Source organism: Helianthus annuus, chromosome 6, assembly GCF_002127325.2.
Source record: "Helianthus annuus cultivar XRQ/B chromosome 6, HanXRQr2.0-SUNRISE, whole genome shotgun sequence".
Lineage (NCBI taxonomy): Eukaryota > Viridiplantae > Streptophyta > Magnoliopsida > Asterales > Asteraceae > Helianthus > Helianthus annuus.
In genome coordinates this window covers 114,406,454-114,426,459 of record NC_035438.2, presented here as the reverse complement: position 1 = coordinate 114,426,459, position 20,006 = coordinate 114,406,454, and the positions used below count along the sequence as shown (strand labels likewise).

The 20,006-nt window shown below is 35.9% G+C and overlaps 1 protein-coding gene across 1 annotated transcript; it reads left to right on the top strand.

Annotated features, from left to right (window-relative positions):
- The first annotated feature begins 15,029 nt into the window (after positions 1-15,029).
- LOC110874820 lies at positions 15,030-15,590 on the top strand. The gene is made up of 2 exons (XM_022123228.2): positions 15,030-15,132; positions 15,223-15,590. The coding sequence occupies exons 1-2, from the start codon at positions 15,033-15,035 to the stop codon at positions 15,393-15,395; spliced, it is 273 nt and encodes a 90-aa protein (XP_021978920.2). The 5' UTR covers positions 15,030-15,032; the 3' UTR covers positions 15,396-15,590.
- The last annotated feature ends 4,416 nt before the right edge of the window (positions 15,591-20,006 follow it).

The window sequence follows — 20,006 nt, the reverse complement described above, 5'->3', positions numbered from 1 at the left end:
ATGATTTTCTTGATGCACATGTTTCTACTTTAGGTTTTGATAAATCTAAAGTTACTTGTTTTCGATGCAGGGAGAAAGGTCATTTCAAGAGGGAATGCAAGAATAGAGAAGCAAATGAAGCAAAGAATCCGTTTGGAAAAGATGACTACTACCAGAAAGCCATATATCAACAAGTTGGTCAACAACAACCACAAGTGGCTCATGGTAGAAAAGTGATAGAAGATTCTTCAAAGAGAGCATGTTTAGTGAATCAAGAAAATTTTAGCTGGGATAAACACATTTCATCCGACAGCAAAGCATGCCTAATCAATCAAGATGATGAAAGGCTACCTGAAGGTTTTAGCTGGGATATGTTTGTGGATGAGAAAGGGGAGTTTAAAGCTTTCATTGCTAAAATTGTGAAAGAACCAGATATGTTTACCGAGTGGATGAAAGCTATTAGTGTTAGTGTGAAGAATGAAGAAGAAAAGTCTGTCTCATCAGATGAAAGCTCACTAAGTTCAGATGAAAGTTCAGAAAAAGCAACTGTTTTTTATCAAACACCATCTGATTCTGGTTCTTCAGAAGATAGTTCTGACATGTCAATTGAGTTTGATCAATCACCAACTGATGACAGTGATGATGATGAAGAAGAAAGACATATTAATGTTGCAAAAACTCATCTATCTCCTGAAAGCTTTCAATTTTATTTTGCAGATCGCTTGGAGAAGCTGAAGGAGAGACGAGAAGCAAAAGAATAAAAGCAAATGAAGTCTGAAAATATTATTCAAAAAGAAGAGACTGTTCAAAATGAAGAGGTTAAAATTGTTGCTGAGGAGATTGGTGAAATAGAAAAGGTGACTAAAGCTGAAAAAGTTGTTGAATCTGAAAAGATTATTGAAGTAGAAAAAATTGTGGAAGTCATCAAGCCTTGCTCAAAGTGTCTAGAATCTTGCAAAGAATGTGCAGCAAAAGACAAGAAGTTGGCTGAGCTTAAGAAGATGAAGGAACAATTACTGTTCAATCTCAATTACGTGAAGGAATCTTATGATGTATTGAATAAAATAGTAACTGGTCTTCAAAAGACAAATTCTGAGAGAGAAGACGCTTTGACAATGATGAATGCAACGATGATGACAAAACAAAAAGCTATAAACTATTACATTGAGGAATGTGCCAAGCTGAAACAAGAGTTGGAGACTGAGAAAATTGAGAATGAGAGAATCAGACGCTTATTACAAAGTTATTCTAGTTCTGATTATCTTATTGATCGAATTGATCTAACTGTTGCAGGTTTTGAAGCATTTCAGGATGAGAAGCCAAAGAAGAAGGATACTGGTAAGAAACCGAGTGTTAGCTATAACAAGTGTCCGCCTCTGATCTAGGAAGGTTATTCTCCCAGAAAACCAAATGAGGAGCAAGTTCAAAAGGCAGTCAATATAAAACTGAAGTCTGATATAACCGATGAATTACCAGAAAACATTGACGTCATTTTCACATCGTCTGACACAGATCATGAGTCTGAGTTAATAAAAAAGGTGGTCGATCAGGTGTTGGATACAGATGAGGAGTCTGAGTCAAAGTCTGAGTCTGGAGGTTCAAGTTCGTCAGTCAACAGTCCAAAATCGTCGGTTAAACGAGTTTATAGTAAAGAGTTTTTGCTATCAAAATCTAATTTGAATGATGAGACATTCGAAGTTGCATACACTTTGAATGATTCTGACAAATTATATTCTGACAAAGAGTTTCCAATAAGAAGTGTTAGATTTGAAATGATCAAAAAGGTTTTCAAAATGACAGAAATCAATATTTCTGAAATAAAAGATTTAAATCTTATTGGAAAACCTAAAAAATACACTTCAAGAGTTCAACAACGGTTAAACAAGAAAAAAAGGTTACAGTTCTGGTTCTGGTTTTCAAAAGAAACCAAACCATAACGGTAATTTCAAAAAGAAAGGTCTAGGCTTTATTCCATCAGAAAATGATAAAAATGAGAAAATTTCTAAAACAAACACAAAATTTGTTTCAGAAGGAAGTGCTGAGGAAGAACAGAAGAAACCTTTCTGGAGACAATCAAACCAGGAGTTTCTTGCTGAAAACAATAGAATAGGGACTGGAGTTTTTCATCGAAAGGATACTAGAACCTGTTTTAGATGCAATGAAGTTGGTCACATTGCATGGAATTGTCCGTTGGATACAAAGACAAAACAGGAAGTTTCTAAAAAAACTTAAAGAAAAAGTTGTTGAGAAACATGAACCACCAACTGAAAAATTCAAAATTTTTAAAAATTCAACTTATGAAGTTGATGAGTGTTCAAAGAAAATTTTTTACAAAAAGAGAGGCAAAGACAACCAAATGTGGGTTGTTAAGAAGTTTGATGAGAAAACTGGAAATGATTCTGGTTCCACAAAGCCAGAAGAGCCACAAGTTGAGATTAAAGAATAGAAATCAGTGCCTCCAATGGATCATGTTAATTTTCCACCATTAAGGGCTGAGAATTTTAAATCAAAAGTTGGTAACGTTGAGATATCGAATCAATTCTATTCTGAAAAGAAAGAATTTGATGTCGATAAAGCATTTAATGGAAATGTGAAAAAGATTTTTGAAAAAATGATTGATGGTAAGGTGAAAGGGGTGAAAGAATTTTATGAAACAAAGAAGGCAACATACACCCTGACTGAAAGTGAACTTAATAAGCCAACATCCAAGCTTACTGAGGCTTGGATGTCTGTGTTTAACTAAAATTCGGACTTGCCGGAGCTCCCAAGTTTGTAATTGTGGAGCAGGAATCGGCATCATTCTTGTTAAAATAGTTTTTGTGAAAGATTTTAAAATTGTTGAAATTTTTACAGGTTGTGGACTTGCCAGAGCTTCCAGGTTGGTAAGTGTGAAGCATGAATCGGCATCTTTATTGGTAAAATGAATTTGTGTAGATGTTTTATTCCTACAAGTGGTACATATGGTAATTTTTACAAGTGATTCGTCAAGGTCATTAAATTGAACTTGATGTAATCCTCATAGATGTGGTTAAAAATGGACAATGTGATGAATTTACCCCAAACCTACAAGTGGTTAAAACAAAACTTATTTTCCGGAAAAACCATTTTGATTAAAACAAACTTGAGTGTTTTGAAATCTTAATGGGAAAATAGTTTGTTGAAAGGGGGAGTTCTGATTGTTTATGCCTAGTGGATGGCGAATTGAAGCGATTCGACATCAGTTTGTCATCTTTCTGTATAGTTTGTTTTCAATTTTTTTTTAAATGTTTTTGCATTTTAAGGGGAGTAAGAAATTTCAGAAAATCCAAAAACATTAGAAAATTTGAAAAATCCAAAGACATGATAAAATCAAAAAAAGAGTTTGTTGTGAAAGGAGGAAATGATAGTACATCAGTGGACTATCACAACATGCTAAAGAAATGGAAAGTTAAAATTTGATAAACAATCTCACTGTGGATGTGCCAGTAGGTTTTTACACATTCAGTAGACTGTATTCGAGATATAAACCTAAATTTCAAACTTGCTTATATCGTGGGGAACATTTCTTGGATATATGGGTAACCCCCGAAATCTTGTTTGAAAGGTCCCTCTTTCTGAGATACTAGGTCTTTATACTCAGTGATATCTGGGGTATTATTCCGGGACTTCTGATTTTGCGGAAGCAATGGCCTAGTCCCCGTATAATACTTTCTGCATTGCTTGAAATATAGCGTCACCCTCAGTACAAAAAATGATGAAACATTGAAAAATGCTAATCATGTGCTGTTGAAGAAAATATCCTCTAAAGGGGACACACCAAAAGTCGAACCGTCATCTCTCTGCTGAACGGAAGTTCTGACCTGAGCTCTCACGGTTTCGCACCTAACCCCTTACAGATATCCTCTAGGTATACTCACCTGTAAGACTGAATATTGGGATCTGGATACGGGAGTATATTCAAGTGGTGGGACACGCAAATAAGTTTAAGTGCTTAAGACATTAATCTCGTGTCTCGAAACAGTTGAACTTTGTGTGAAAATTTAAGAGGACCAATATACTGACATTCTAAGTGAATTGTTTAGAACTTAAAATGAAATGAAGCTTAACGGTGTTGGTGATTTGTCTCATAAACTGATATGATCCTCTTACACAAACACACAAAAATATTGTCTGTAAATATTTCTTTACTGCATTTCATTTAAACTCAAAAATCCTAAAAGTTTTTCGACAACTGATGTTGAAAAGCTGATTTTCAAAATTCCAAATGTTGAACATGATGATCATTTTGAGGGGAAGTCTGTTAAATCTAAAAATGTTTGAATATTCTTCTGCAAGTGGTCACAGATATTCTGTTTGTTTTGAAAAGGAGAGTCTGAGTTGGTGCATACATCTTAATATTAAATTGTTAAAATTTATGGAACTTATTGTGTAGTAAAAATGTGTAGGAAAGCCAGTTTCCGATACCTAAGTAGATTGAGAGCCAGGTTATGATCCTGGAGCTGATGATGCTGATGAACTTAAGGAATCAAGAGATCTGATCAAGAGAATTAGAAAGCTTGTGAGCAAGATCACGATCCTGATTCTGTGAAAGCCAGATTACTATCCCAGCACATCGAAAGGGGGAGTCTGAAGACATCCGAGAGAAGGTTTCGTTCGAAAGGAGCATGTTGGTGCTGATAGAAAGAGTAAAGTGCAGTAAGACTGATCAAGATTGAAGACATTGAAGACTCGACACTTAAGACTCGTCAACATCTGAGGGGGAGTCTGTTGGTACATACATCTGTCGACTTCGTCTTGTATCGAGTCTAGTATTATAAGTGTTAAATCAGGGCACGAAGTATGAGTAATAGGATTTAATGCTAATTCCGCTTGAAAGCATGTAATTTCGCTTGAAAGAGATATGTGCAATTTCAAGCGAAATCAACATTAGTGATTTCGCTTGAAAAGATCACAGCCACTTTCAAGCGAAATCAGAACTCTATAAATAGCAGTTCAAGCGAGATCAGTTGTAAGAGTTTATGATTTGGATACCGAGGTGCTGCTGGTTTGTCCTGTGATTGTATTTGCTGTTATATCAATCAGAAAGTAGTTTAACGTGATATTCAAGCTGTTTCGAAGTCTATTTCTTTGTTTCCGTATTTGAAATAGATTAAACTCCTCTGAACGACTCGTTCGGGTCGCAACACGATCCCACATAGGGGACTAAACACTGCCTTCTGAAGAAAACCGTCCAATCCGTCACATCAACTGTCTTTTTAAATTCAAACCCAACAGTTTCGCCGCCCAAAACACAAAGCCCGGATCCCTTCAAGCCTCGAAGCCTTGAAGCCTTTTAACAAATAAAAGTGTTGTGCAAAAGTCAGAAGCCTTTGAGCTTACACCCCAAACACCTCTGACTTGGGGGGGGGGGCTTCTGTGTGACAACCGGTAATTAACGGCTTTAATTACGCGATTAGCAAGCGTTTAGAGGATAAAAAGAATAGTATTTAAGACATAACATTTCAGTCTTGATATGAACCAATTCATTTTATTCTAAATGAATTAAATCCTATGGATATTAACATGTATGCATTTGTATATGCCATCACGTATTTAATAAATGAAACATGTCACCAAAATCATTAAGTAATTTAATTTGATTTGAAATACACTTGCATGGTCATTTATATTTATATACCTGGTGTAATTATTTAGTACCAGCATCTTAGTTAAAAAAAAAAAAAAAAAAAAAAAAAACGAACTTTGTCCATGTCCACCACAAAACAAGACAAAAATGTTTTATTAAACAAAACTCTCCTTTTCCTTACTTTGACCGTACACATCTAACAAACAAATGTTTTTATTTTTATTGTTATGTTTCTTTTGAGATCATGGTTAGACCTTTACGCAAACCTAACTTGGAAATTGCAATTTGTGTAATCAACAAGTCTCACAGGTGATGCCATCATTTCCCTATTTACATCAAATGCATCTGTTCTAAACTCCAACTACCTCCATCTCCCTTCCTATCACTTCTCCATCTCTCTTTTTTTTTCTACCCATCGACTACACACCAAACCCAACCATTTTCATTACTTAAGTATTACCAGTAACTTTTAACATGATTGTTTTCCCTACTCCTCATTTTGACAACTATAATACTCAACCATGAAGATTTCTCATCAAATTCTCATCTAGAACACCCACACATCTAAATATCTAGAGAGAGAGAGAGAGATTGGGATGGAGAAGCAGTGTCGGTCACCCCTCTATGGTGGTGCGGCGATGTGCAGACGACGGAGCCGTAGCTCCGGTGACCAGAAACGCCGCTACGGTGGCGGTGGAGCTTTTCACCGACAGGTTTTCCGATGCTGTTGATGATGATGGAGGCTGACGGTGGTGAAGACGGCAGCTGCGTCGCCACCGCCTGCGGCGGTGGACGCTGGTGGCAGTGGTGGTGGTTGTTTACAGCTCGGGTTCGGGTATAGGGCTCCAGGTCAAACGGGTCACGTTTAAGCGGGTCAGCTCAGTTCACGTCGGGTCTCGGTTCGGTTCAAGTTTCGGCTCGGGTCAACACCAGGTCAAACCTGGTCAAAGCAGATCAAAGACAGTCAACAAGTCAAACCAGTCAACACGTCAGGTTGACTGGTCTATGCTGGTCAACGGGAGTCGAGGACAGTCAACAGCCGTCTACGGGTTGATTTTGGGTCAGATCTGGTCGACTCTCGGTTCGGGTCAACAGTTAACGATTTTGGTTCGGGTGCGCGACTCAGTTTGGTGTCGGTCAAACACACGACTCCGGTAAGTGTCGTTTATCTTCAGTTTTGAGTGGCTTGTTGGTTTACACGGTGCTGATCTTTTTGAATCCTCCTGGTATTTGCGTGGTGAGGGTTATGCTCTAGTTCAAGTTGCAGATTCGGTCCACTCGGTTCACAGGTTCAGTTTCGATGTTCGGGTCAACTCGGTTAAACCGAGTTGACTCGGTCAACACACAGTCAGAACAGGTCAGACTTGGAGCCGGTTAATTCAGTCAAACGGGCAGCTTTCGGTTGGAGTTCGGGTTTTTGGTTTGGACTTGCTTTGGTGTGGTTCAACTCGGTTGACTCGGTCAAACCGAGTCAACTCAGTCAACATTGGTCAAAACGCAGTCAACTTGAAGAACCGGTAACAAATTTAACCGAAGCTAGTTGTTATACTCTGGTTAGATTTTAGGTTTTTAGAGTTTAGTTACGCGAACCGAGCTCGAACCGAGTATATATAGTGAATTATTTACGATTTTTGCAAACCTTACGAAAGATTATATATGTTGAGTCAATTGTTGATTGGATTTTGATAAATAAATCGACACATAGGTTGTCGGGATCGTCCAAAAACAGATGAAGCTCTGCCCGATTTTCGTTAAAAACCCGTAACGCGAAACATATTTTATTCTAAGAATGACATATATTGAAGTCCAAGTTTTCTTACAAAACGAATATAAAGGTGCATTAAATTTTGGCGACGCTTTATGATTTATAAAACGAATTTACACCCCTTCGACAAAACACGAATTACTAGTTAACGAAGCTCGAATACTTATATAAAACAAAAAAAAACGTATATATTTATTCCGAACGCTTTTATAAAATAAATATAATTGTTTATATTTATTTCAAACGTAGTTACTTCACGTTATTTTATAAAATAAATATATAATCGTTTGTATTTATTTTAAAACGCCGACTTTAAACTCTCTTACAAACTAAATATAGTTTTTATAGATTATTTCTAACGCTTAATATTCGGAAATCATATAATTAAATATAATTGTTTATATTTATTTCAATTATTTCGGATCCGAATATTCTTATAAAACGAGTTTATTTGGCTATATTCGTTTCAAACGTCGAGTTTTTTTTAATATATAATTGTATATATATTTATTTTACTTCCTTCCTACGAAAAACGATAACGGTATATTACCGAATCACTTACGACATTTGAATACATACCATTTCATCTACGCCTTCTATCGCGATGACTAACACGACTTTGTGTGTATATATCGTATAACATTCGAACATTAAATCGTTTTCGAGACTTAGTGTTTATCCCGACTATAAATGGAATTGACTAACCATAATTCGGTTATTTCAAATTGGAATATTAACACTACCTTAGAATCGTTGAGCTAACGATTCGGTAGAGCTCGGACACGTAGTTTAGCTACGTTTAAACTAGGAACTGATAAGTTATTCCCTGTTAGGAATGCTTTAGTTGCACCCTAGCGAGTTCACATTGTTGGAATGACATCACGGAGTCACGTTAAGCTAGCTTTGCACAGGAATGTCAAGGTGAGTTCATAACCCCCACTTTTTACTGTTTTACATTTTATAAATGTTTTCGGGGGTGGAAAGACATGCAAGTTTTTGGAAAAGAAAACACTATTTCGATGAACGAAAACACATATTTATAAACCATATTGCAAATGAATTTCAATGAATCGAAAGGTTTATACCAAACATACCGGTTTTACAAAACAAACGCGTATTTTCGCAAACGTGCATGATTTTCATGACTAGTGACGAGAATGTCCTAGTTACTACAACGGGACTGGGTTGGCCTGCGTACGAAAAACGAGACAACTCAGTGAGATCATGTCCCCCTTTTCTTTCAACGTTGGGTTTACAACTTTCGGGGGGAAATACATGTCAAACTTAGGTATGATTAAGTTATGGAATGAACTCTTAGATCATGTGAGCATAGGCTGTAACTGAGGTGCCATTAATCCTTTTGAGGACCAAGGAACAAAGGTTAGATCTAATGGGTACGGGCGAGCCCCACTCACGGTCCATGGGTGACCACTTAGAGTGCTGTTGTGTCCAGCGTCGAGAGTTCGACACTTAAATTGCCTACGCGGGTTGAGTACCTCCTATGTCGTCGCATATATTAATGTCCTCGCGAAACATTAATGATCAACATGTTCATAGACGCTTTACATACCAACTTACAACACTATAACGTTCATATGTTTTTAATATTCATTTGACGCAAACTCATACTACATGGATTTACAAACTTGGGTAACGTTTTCAACTCATGTACAAGTAAGAGGACATTTTGGTCCTGCTTACAAAGACTTTTTTATGGACTCGGTCCATTCTCTCTCGTGCAATGCACAAAGATTTTCGTGGGCTAGACTCACAATTTTCATATGATATATCGAGAAAAATGATTCTATTATGTTTTCTCCACAACTTTTAAACCGGTATACAAAAAGATTTATTTTAAATCTTTTCAAAACAAACTATGAACTCGCTCAACTTTATGTTGACTTTTTCGCATGTTCTTTCTCAGGTTGCATTTTCAAAACTATAGAACGGTTGGAATAGGAGAACCCATGGGATTTCGAGTACTTAGCGGCGTTCACTTTCTAGAAGTCTTAGCTTTTTGCTTCCGCTGTGCAATGAAGATACCGGTCCAGTCACGCCAGCTCTGATATTTCGGGGTGTGACATTCTGACGTGGGTAGCTCAAGCTTAATAAACTGGTTAGAATGCAATACAGCCTAAAGGGTTGAAAAGTAAAAGGGTTCGGAATCGACCAGCTGTCGTGAACAGCAAAAAGCACAAAACAGTGACAGGTCACATCACATTTTACGTGTGAGCTCTCCCACTTAGTCGCAAAAGGAACATGTGGGAGAAGACATCCTTTTACCCACAGGTCCAAAGCCTTTAACCTACCAAAAAGGGCAAGCCCTCCACTGCAGCCATGGATCACTAGTCAAAGGTTTCTTCTTATAGCCAACCATTTCTATATAAATGACAACACCTTGTCATTCAGTTGGCCACTCCGGAAATCTCACTTCTCCTCTCTAGAACTTGCTCCTTGCATGTTTTATTCTTCACTTACTTTAATACAATCACATTGCACATAAACATTCTGGGTTGAGTATTCTTCAATCCAGAATTCAAAACAAGCAATAACAAAGTGATCCAATCCTACGTATTGCATACGTGGGGACCCCACGACCTGCGTTAGGCAAACTGAAACCCTTGAACCTTTTTGCCTAACCAGCCCGGTCACTATCCTTGGTTTTATATTTATTGTAGCAACAGTATTTGTGTGATTTGGTGAATTTGTGTTCGTTAAATTTTTGGTTTGTTATTGATTTTGCTCCAACTCATCTAAATAGTCTGTATATGACAATGCTAGATGGATTTCGTCTCATCTTAATAGTTTGTTTAGGCTAATGTTCATGTGTATAGGAATTCTAAATAGTAGGTAAATTTTTGTTAGTATATATAAAAAGGTTGTAGCTAATTGTCTTCCAGGTAAACCATTGTTGGTGTTGGAAAAATCCATCCGTGGTCACTATGTGATATAATTTGATTTGTTTTGTCCCGTAAAATTTACGGGTATTAACACTAGTGGAGATACAAATACATGAAATTAAAAAATTAAAGTGTAAATAAAGAAATCAAAGTATAAAAGTAAGATTTAAAAAAGGTGTTGTTAAATACACCCATTTGTCAACTTTTTTTTTTAAATAGTAAATTAAAACACCTATATAGGCTTTGTTACCCAGGGAGAGTAGTCAAACAAATTGCCTTACCCCACCCCACCCCATCCTAAATCCCTCGTTAACCCCACCCACCCCACCCTACCCCACCCCACCCCATCCTACGCCCACGTCATTTACATTTTTTTTTTGTTTTGAAAATCAAAATTTTGTTTTTAACCGTTTGCATATTGTGATTATCTATAGTTATTTTTTAAGGTTTTTAAATGAATTTTGGATAAATAATTATAATTATTCCCAGAGGAACCTATGTAAATGATTTTTTGAATTTTGTTTTTAACAGTTTGCATATTATGTTTATCTATAGCATGTAATTTGTTATTTATGAAAATAAAAATGATATGACCCAGAGGAACCATGTAAATGATTTTTTTGAATTTTTGTATAAAAATATTTATAGTTTTTTTATTAGAGACTCGTTATTTATTTATTTATAATGAACTTTTTTACTTTCGTGATTATAATAAAGTGTCTTGATTATTTATTTATAATGAACTTTTTCACTTTCGTGTTTATAATAAAGTGTCTTGATATTCAACATCACAAAACTCTTACAATTACTCTAGTAAATGATAAGAACTTTTATGTCACAGTGGAACTACAAGGAGGGTACTAAATGCCTACAATCACGCCTTATTGGATTTTCCCAACATTAGCATGTCTGCGGCTGGATGGGAGACCATGTATAGGTGGCGTCTAAAATTATATACCCAGCTTTATCGTCGTGAAAGTGGTTTTGTCGATCTAGGTGATTAATTGTTTTAATGTTCGCACGTTTACTGTTTTATTAGAGACTCGTTATTTATTTATGATTAACCTTTTCACTTTCGTATTTATAATAAAGTCTCTTGATTATTTATTTATTAATATTAATATTAATACTAATAATAGCATAACAAAATATAAAAGATAATAAAAGTATTATAAAATAAAATAACATAAAAAAACATAATCATTACTTTTGACTTTATAATAAAACATAATTATTACTTTTTACTTTATAATAAAATAATATAATAAAGTAGTTAATCATTAGAAAATCATTACTAAATTTGACTTTTGAGTATATTAATCCTTATTATGGTATTATGGGTATATTTATCGCACTCTTTTAAAAACTAGAAATATATGAAAATGAATTTCTTCTACACTTTTTGACTCCCTTTGTTTGCGATCAAAATTCTTGTTTTTACCATATTGCCATCCGTGGCATTTCTCGTTCATCAGCCGACGATTCTTCAACATCAAGTACGTATTTTTTATTCTCATTCTGTAATTTCATATTTGGGTTCTTCGGAACCCTGTACTTTTTATTTTCGGTTCGATTCTTAAAACTGGTTCGTAACATTCGATTGTTTACTGCTTTGTTGCTATTCAATGATTCATGTGTGTTATATTATTGTAAGATTAAATGATCTTGTGACGGTGGATTCTGTTAATTTGGTGAACACTTGTTTGATAAAATTCCCCAAATGATAAAAAAAAAACCCTAGAATGTATAACGAAATCTTGATTTGACCCTATAAATTGGATAACTATATAGGAGAGAATGTATAGATAGATCAAAAGGGCATATTTATCTTCATTGATGATAGTATAATACAAACTATGACCCATTGAGTATTGACCGATGTGACACTACCAACTTGCACTATCTTACTTTAACGAAGAAGTAAATTTCATTTATGGCGTTTCAAAACAGTTTACAACATTTTGATTGGGATAAAAATCACTCAGTAGTTCTTTAGTGACAGGCATGGCTACTTTTTTGTTAGAGTAGGATTGCACTTGGCACCAAAAGTAAAATTTACAAGTGTCACCGATTACATTGTTAGTATGAATTATTATTATTATTATTATTATATGGGTCATAGTTTGGATTACGAAAATCCAATTTGTCTATTTCTTATAATATTGTTTCGTATGCTGATTATTTATCATATTCAAAATATTATTGTATTAAGGGTGTGTTTGGGATTTCTTGTTTGTCAATGCTTATCTAGTAACATTGAGAAAAAAAATCTCAACCACCCTTTAATAAAAAGAGTCCTCGGTGTTAACCCATTCGCCCCGTGGGCCGTTTTGATTCGGTTTAAAAAGAGGCAAGGCTCACCCAAACCGCCTTGAGTGGAGCAAAGCAAGACACACTGAACCGGCCAAAAACCAGTCTATCCTTATCTAAAACAGCTAAAAATGACCTGGATTAGACATGCTTCTTGCTTGTCTCGGGTGTGCGCTATTCATGCGCCCCTTGAGCCTTTAACTACCTAGGTTTGGCGCATTATGTAACTCACATGCCTGTTTTACCACCTCTAGCATTCAAAGAGGCCTGAGATGGCTAAATGTTTTATCGGCTTCAGTTAGCAGTCGCCATTAAACTGGAGATCAATAACCCATCCGTGGCTACCTATGCCCAGCTCTTTACAACAAAAACCACACATGCACTGCCATCATGTTTTACAGTGTTATATTTTTCGTTAGTATGGATACTTGCTCAAGTTAAAAAAAGGGTTTTTTACATATTTCCCCCTCCTAAGCTGCTTTATTACATATTTACCCAAACTATAAAATCAATTACATATTTCCCCTCCCTAACTGATATATATTACATATTTCCCCTTTTCATTTAAATGACTCTTATTTATGACTATTTTGCCCTTAATGAACTAGTAATTGAATATTTACATATTTCCCCACTCTAATATGTAAAATCAATTACATATTTACCCAATTTATGTATTATCACCCAAATTCTTCTATACTTCGCCACTGTTTACAATGATAAAAACAGAAAACCAAAAAGTACAAAACATAAATTCCGTTCATAATAATTTCCGTTCATAATAACAAAAAACATAAATTCCGTTCATAATAATTCCGTTTAAAAAACATAAATTTCATTCATAAAAAATACAATACCAAAAATTCGAAATCAACCGCTCATCTTTTGACTAATTACTTTCACCTCTTTTTTGTACTTTTTTTCTCGTCCCCTTTAAATTTCACATCCTAATGGCAACCTAGTAACATCAAACATAAACACCATTACTCTAGTAAAATTACATACATAGTGATAGTTAACTATTGGTTATCAAGTACAAATATATCACATCTTTCTAACTTAAAAAAACCATTACTGTACTAAAATTCTTATGTTCAAATATATCACATCTTTTTTTAATCAAATATATCCCATCAAAGTTGCTGTGTTCAAAGGTTGTTTCAAGAATTACGAGGTACTGTTGCACGCTACCCTTTTTTTAATCAAAAAAAATATCCCAGGTCACCTTTTCCACTGCCTACATTGCAAGCTACCCTTTTTAATCAAATAGTCGTACAATACCAGTAATAATCGAACAGTTATAAAAAGACTCCATTTAATCGATAGATAGTATGAATCAAACCAGTAATAATCGAAGAACCAGTTATAATCGATGATGAAGAGATAGATACCTGAAGTTATAATCGATGATGAAGAGACAGATACCTGAAAAGGAACGTCGCTTTGGTGGGGGAGAGAAGAAACGTCGCGTATGGGGGTTTGGGAGATGAATTGATTATATGAATGAGATTTACACGCAGGAATAATTCAGGGTAGTTAGGTAATTTCTCAAAAAAAGGGGAAATATGTAATTAATTTTATGGTCTAGGGATATATGTAATAAGGAGGCTTAGGAGGGGGAAATATATAAAAATCCTAAAAAAAAATATCTTCTATAATCACCATATATAATTTAACAAATTGGTTTCTGATGACTTGATCTTTGGCAGATGTCACAACGAGGCGTTTGGCAGCTTCAGAAGCTGATTGTGGGTTACTGTAGCAGGGGCGTTAGGTATGTGATTTATACGTATTTTTTATGTGCCATAAAAATGCAAATGCATATAAACTAACTACGTGTACGCTATAACGATGATGCTCAATTTTTTTTTCTTATCTTTTAAATTTTGTAAAAATAAACCCAATCAGTTTAAATTATTGGAATATGGTAGTTAGGGTTTTAGCATTGAGCCCATGGGCCTAATTATCTCTATATATTCTAACCCTATTTAATGGAATAAAAACAATTCAGTCTTTTATAATCTTACATGGTATTAGAGTCAGCTTAGGCTCTATACCGTTTCCGCCGCGCCACACACAAATATACAAACCCTAACTACCATATTCCAGGCCCATGGGCTCAATGCTAAAACTCTAACTACCATATTCCAATATAAATGATGACATATAACCTACATTTCTTAAAAATAAATGCGCTAAACAAGTTCGACCCGAAACTGAATGTTAGTCAACCTGTTAGCAAAACATTCTCACTCCTGAAAACTGACCCGGACCCGTTTAGGGTATAGACTAAACCTAAAGCCGCAGGTTTCGTGTTAGGAGAAATTCATACTCCTATTTATGCGTATTTGTCACAAAGGTTGTCGCCAATAAATGATTTATAGAAGCTGCAAGACAATTATTTTGGTTGTCAACCATTAGGTTTTTATGTTTAAATGGGCTTACAGCTTCCTTTTGAATGTCCAGGGCATTTATGGAATCTGAATTGCCATCATTTAAGGAAAGCAACCCTCAGTTAGAGGTGGTTGCTGAGCTTAACCGCGGTCAACATCCTTATTTGAAAGGCTTGTACGGTAAGAATCCTCATTGCTTATTTAGATAGCGTCCTCCTCAACTCGATTATTCTTAGCTTACAACTGTAGTTGTTCTGCGTTGTTATGCAGAGAACAAGAACGAACGAGTTGTATCTGTAATGAACATGACCCCAGAAGATGTGCTACTTTGTGCAACCAGGCTTAGAAATTCACTGGGAAGAAAGGTAGTGAAACTCAAGACTCGACATGTCACCAAACACCCCAGCGTACAAGGAACATGGACAACTGACATGCAGATTTGAAGCCCGAGATCTGCTGGTTTGTTTCTTTTGCATGCAGTCTGATTTCCTTTCCTAATTAGGATGTTGAAGCTTTGGAGTTGATTATTGGCAATTTGGTGGTTAATTATCTTCATTCATTGTTTGAGATCCATAAGACTGTCAAATGTTTGTACACAATAGTTTGGCCTGTATTATTAGCATATGTCCCCAGGCGAAAACGTGACCCATGCGCTTCTTTTGTCCTACCATGTGTATGCTGTGAGTTTGGCCTCTAGACCAGGCTTGGGATTAGTGTTGGCGATCTCCTTGAAAGCAATCAGGTATTGGGTTGTCATATCTAACCTGTATTAATGAACGGGCCGTATGAATAGATGTTGGATACAAACAATGGTCGCTAACCTATTTTAACTCATTTTAAGTTAAGAGTTCTATAAGAGTAGTCTGTTTTGTATCATATAACTTGAGTGGACCTAAACTAACCCCTTTTCCAATTTGAGTTGACCCAAATGATTTGATATTCAAGGTTATGCTTTTTCAAATAAACCGGTGGCGGACCTTGAAGAAAAAAATAAAGGGTATTCCAATTTTTTTTTACCTGGGGTGATCCATGAGAATTCGAGGGTCGTGTGCAGCTAGTAAAATAGGCACTTAAAATTTTCTTGTATCTAGTCATTTCATTGCGCCGTGTGTGTAAATATATCTACTAGGTTACAGACCCACGAATTGAATAAAGCTTATTAAACATTTAGTAATAACATTTAGAAATTATAATATGATATTTTAAGATAAGGTATAATTAAAATTATATATTAATTAGGTATAGATACGCGTGTTATTTAGAAGTAAAATTGTTAATCAACCTTTATTAATCCATACTTTATAATAGTGTCATTCTAATAAAGTGAGAAAATAAATTTCATTTTTACATTTAAAGCATATGTTGAACATAAATTTTTTATAAATCGATGTACCACACACACAGGAGTATCAAGAAATTTTTATAGCACTTTAAATGTAATTTAGAAATTTTATAGATAATAGTTAGTAAATGGCTAAGTTTGACTATTCAATGCATACTAGTTGGTTACAGGCGCACTCTACGACAGCGCAAGCCAATGTTTACGGCGTCTATTTTTTTTAACAAAATATAATAGAAAAGTTGGCGTAATGATAAACATATTTTGATATTGATATGTAAACCCAAAGCAGTATAATTGTGTTTATTTTTATAAATATAAACCTCACTTGTTTAACTTTTTTATACTGTAACTAAATACGTATTCAACATTTAAAATATCAAATAAAGCTGCTTCAAATTTTTGATAAACTTGTTAGTGGAAGTTTATTTAATAAAAAAAATCATGATTATTATTTTATATCTTTAAATTAGTAGGCTAAAATAGAAAAGAAAGTTAAATTACATATGTTCAAAACTAACATGTGTCAATTACTTTTCTACTTGCACCAAGTGATGTAACATTAATAAATTCAAATTTGTGTTTTTGTTTTATAACTTTCGATATGTGGTGTTTTATAAAAAAAACTAATATGATTTTGCGATGTGCTTATTTTATCTAGGTTTTGATATAAATTTTATAAAAAAAACAGATCCGTGTCAAATATATCGTTTTATAAGTCGTTATAAAATTTCATATTCCGTTTTTTTATAAAGTTTATATCAAAACGTAGATAAAAATAAGCATATCACAAAACCGTATTCGTTTTTTAACAAAACATTATATATCAGAAATTATAAAGGAAAAACATAAATTTGAATTTATTAATGTCATATCACTTGGTGTAAATAGCAAAAACTTGGTCACCTTTTCCCAATGCATAATGTTTATATGAATAAAGAGTTAAATGTCATTTTAGTCCCCGTGGTTTGAGTCATTTTGTCAGTTTAATCCAAAGGTTTGAAATGTTCTCATTTTAGTCTAAATAGTTTCAAACGTTGCCATTTTAGTCTACTGGGTTAACTCTATCCATTTTTTCTTTTATCTAGCCAGGCAATTCGGTTATTTTATATGGCCGAATTGCCTTCTAGTTAACAAAATTACATATATAATGATCGAAATGCCCTTCTATTTAACAGAAAAAATGAAATTAACCCAGTGGACTAAAATGACAACGTTTGAAACTATTTGCACTAAAATGACAACGTATCAAACATTTGGACTAAATTGGCAAAATAGCTCAAATCACAGGGACTAAAATGGCATTTAACTCTATGAATTTAATAACAAAAACTTCATCTTCTTCAAATAAGTTGCCGCTGCAACTTTTAGTCGACCAGACTTTACGTTTTCCGTCACCGGAAAATATCATTTATCTCATCTTCACATACACTTAGGGGTATCTTAATATTTGCTTAGGGGTACTCATAGATAAAACGGAAATGAAAAAAAAAAACTGTACTTGATCATGAAAGTTGAAGGGTATCCCGGTGATGTAGAGCGTGAAGCGATAACAAAGAATAAACACGTTGATTCTGCGAATACCCGTGTAGGTCTTTTCCCAACCCCAAAATTCAACCCAAAGGGCGCGGAATTTGAAGTGAAAAATTGAGTAGTTTCAAAATTCAAGTCTGATTCTTCACATTACTAGAGGAACACATAAATAGAAACCGAAATTCGAAATGGGCCTAAAAAAGACAACGGGCCAAACACAAGCCCAAAAACAAAATGCCCAAAACACTTCAAAAAACGTAAAAACGTAAATAACTAATAGAAATAAGCGTTTTTTGGCCCGGACGATGACCCAAACCGCCATAGGCGTTTGCAGCAAGATGGAGCTCGTTCTCACGTTCGTTTCGCCTGGTCGCACGCCCAAAACGGACCCCCGTAGCCCAAGTTAGAGCCATTTTAGTGAAGCCCCTTTTGTTACGCGGTCTTGGGCCTCCAAATACGAGATAGCCCGCTCCTCCACACTTGGGCCCGCATCATTCCCCCTGGATAGATAAAATTCGCCCTCGAATTACCAACAGGTTCATCATAAGAAGAATCACTATAATAAGGCAACAGATGCTTCACATTAAACACATCAGAACAACGAATGTGACTTGGCAGCTTCAGACGATACGCATTCGGATTGATCTTCTCCACCCGATTTCAACTGGGCCAATCTTCTTGGCTGACAACTTGTTGTATTCCCCAACTGTAAAACGATCTTTAGTCAAAACAGCCCAAACAAAATCACCTTCCTCGAACTCAACATGCCTACACTTCTGATCAGCAGCTTGCTTATACTTCAGATTAGCTCGGGTCAAATGATCATACACAGCACTATAAACTTCATGTAAACCCTCCACAAAATCTTGAACTTTCTTTGGAACAGATCCAAAAACAGGAAGAGACATCAAATCAAGTGGTCCCCGAGGTTGAGATGAGTAAACTATCTGAAATGGGCTATATCCGGTGCTCCGATTAACAGCATGATTATGAGCAAACTCAGCTTGGCACAATTTTTGATCCCATGCCTTCACATGATCACCAACCAAACACCTCAGCAAATTCCCAAGTGACCGATTTACAACTTCAGTTTGGTCATCAGTTTGTGGGTGATAAGCACTACTGAAGTTGAGCTGAGTATTTACCATCTTCCACAAGCTACGCCAAAAATGACTCAGAAATCGGGTATCCCGATCAGACACAATAGAAGAAGGTAGCCCATCCAAACGGTACACATCCCAAAAAAAGAGTTGGGCCACATTAACAGCATCAGTCGTCTTCTTGCAGGGAATAAAATGGACCATCTTAGAAAACCGATCCACAACAACAAAGATAGAATTGTTACCCCTCTGAGTACGAAGTAACCCCAACACGAAATCCATACTAATATCAACCCATGGCTCCGAGGGGACTGGAAAGGCATATACAGACCCGCATTGTTAGCCGTACCCTTTGAAACCTGACAAATACGGCACCTCTTCACATAACGATCCACCTCTTTCCTCATAGTAGGCCAATAATAAGAAGCTTGAACTAGCTGTAAAGTACGATCACGACCAACATGCCCCTTGATATTCGCTAATTTACACATATTTTAGTCCCCCGTTTTACCCCTATTGTATGCGTTTTCGGTCGTAAAACCGTCATTCGGATACTTAATTATCTACACTTTTGTTTACAGGCCTAAAATAGCATACCAGACAAGATGATAGCGAAAACGAGGACTTTCCGGACAAAACGACGAAGCTGCGAACCTTCTGTTAGAAAACTGACCTGGACGTGTGGAACGGTCGTGCGACTCCGCGTGCAGGGCATTGAAGGCCAACCCGGGAATGCACTGTCGTTCCAGATCTTGCACCCCATGCGGATCCGATGATCTAGCCAACCTCGGAACTGAACGACCAGTGCGACCAGGCGTGCAACAAGAACCCGGTAATGAACGACCGTGCCATATGAAGAACGGTCGTGCGATATCCAATCTGGTCAACGATCTGATGGCGTCATGCAGTATGGTGCACCATACCCAATAATTGCTTAAAGTGCATGGTCGTGCCACAGGAAGAACGACCGTGCGACATCGAAAAAATATAAAAACAGAACAGAAACATTCTGTTCGACATTCTGGAATTTTGGGAGCTTCACAGGCGATTTTATAGGCTCCGGAGGGTTTGCTTTTGACCCG

What these genes read in the sequence shown, in the direction of transcription:
- LOC110874820 (XM_022123228.2), top strand. Translation starts at nt 15,033, where the DNA reads ATGGAATCTGAATTGCCATCATTTAAGGAAAGCAACCCTCAGTTAGAG. An exon ending in TTATTTGAAAGGCTTGTACG is followed by an intron (nt 15,133 to 15,222) that starts GTAAGAATCCTC and finishes GTTGTTATGCAG; the next exon opens with AGAACAAGAACGAACGAGTT.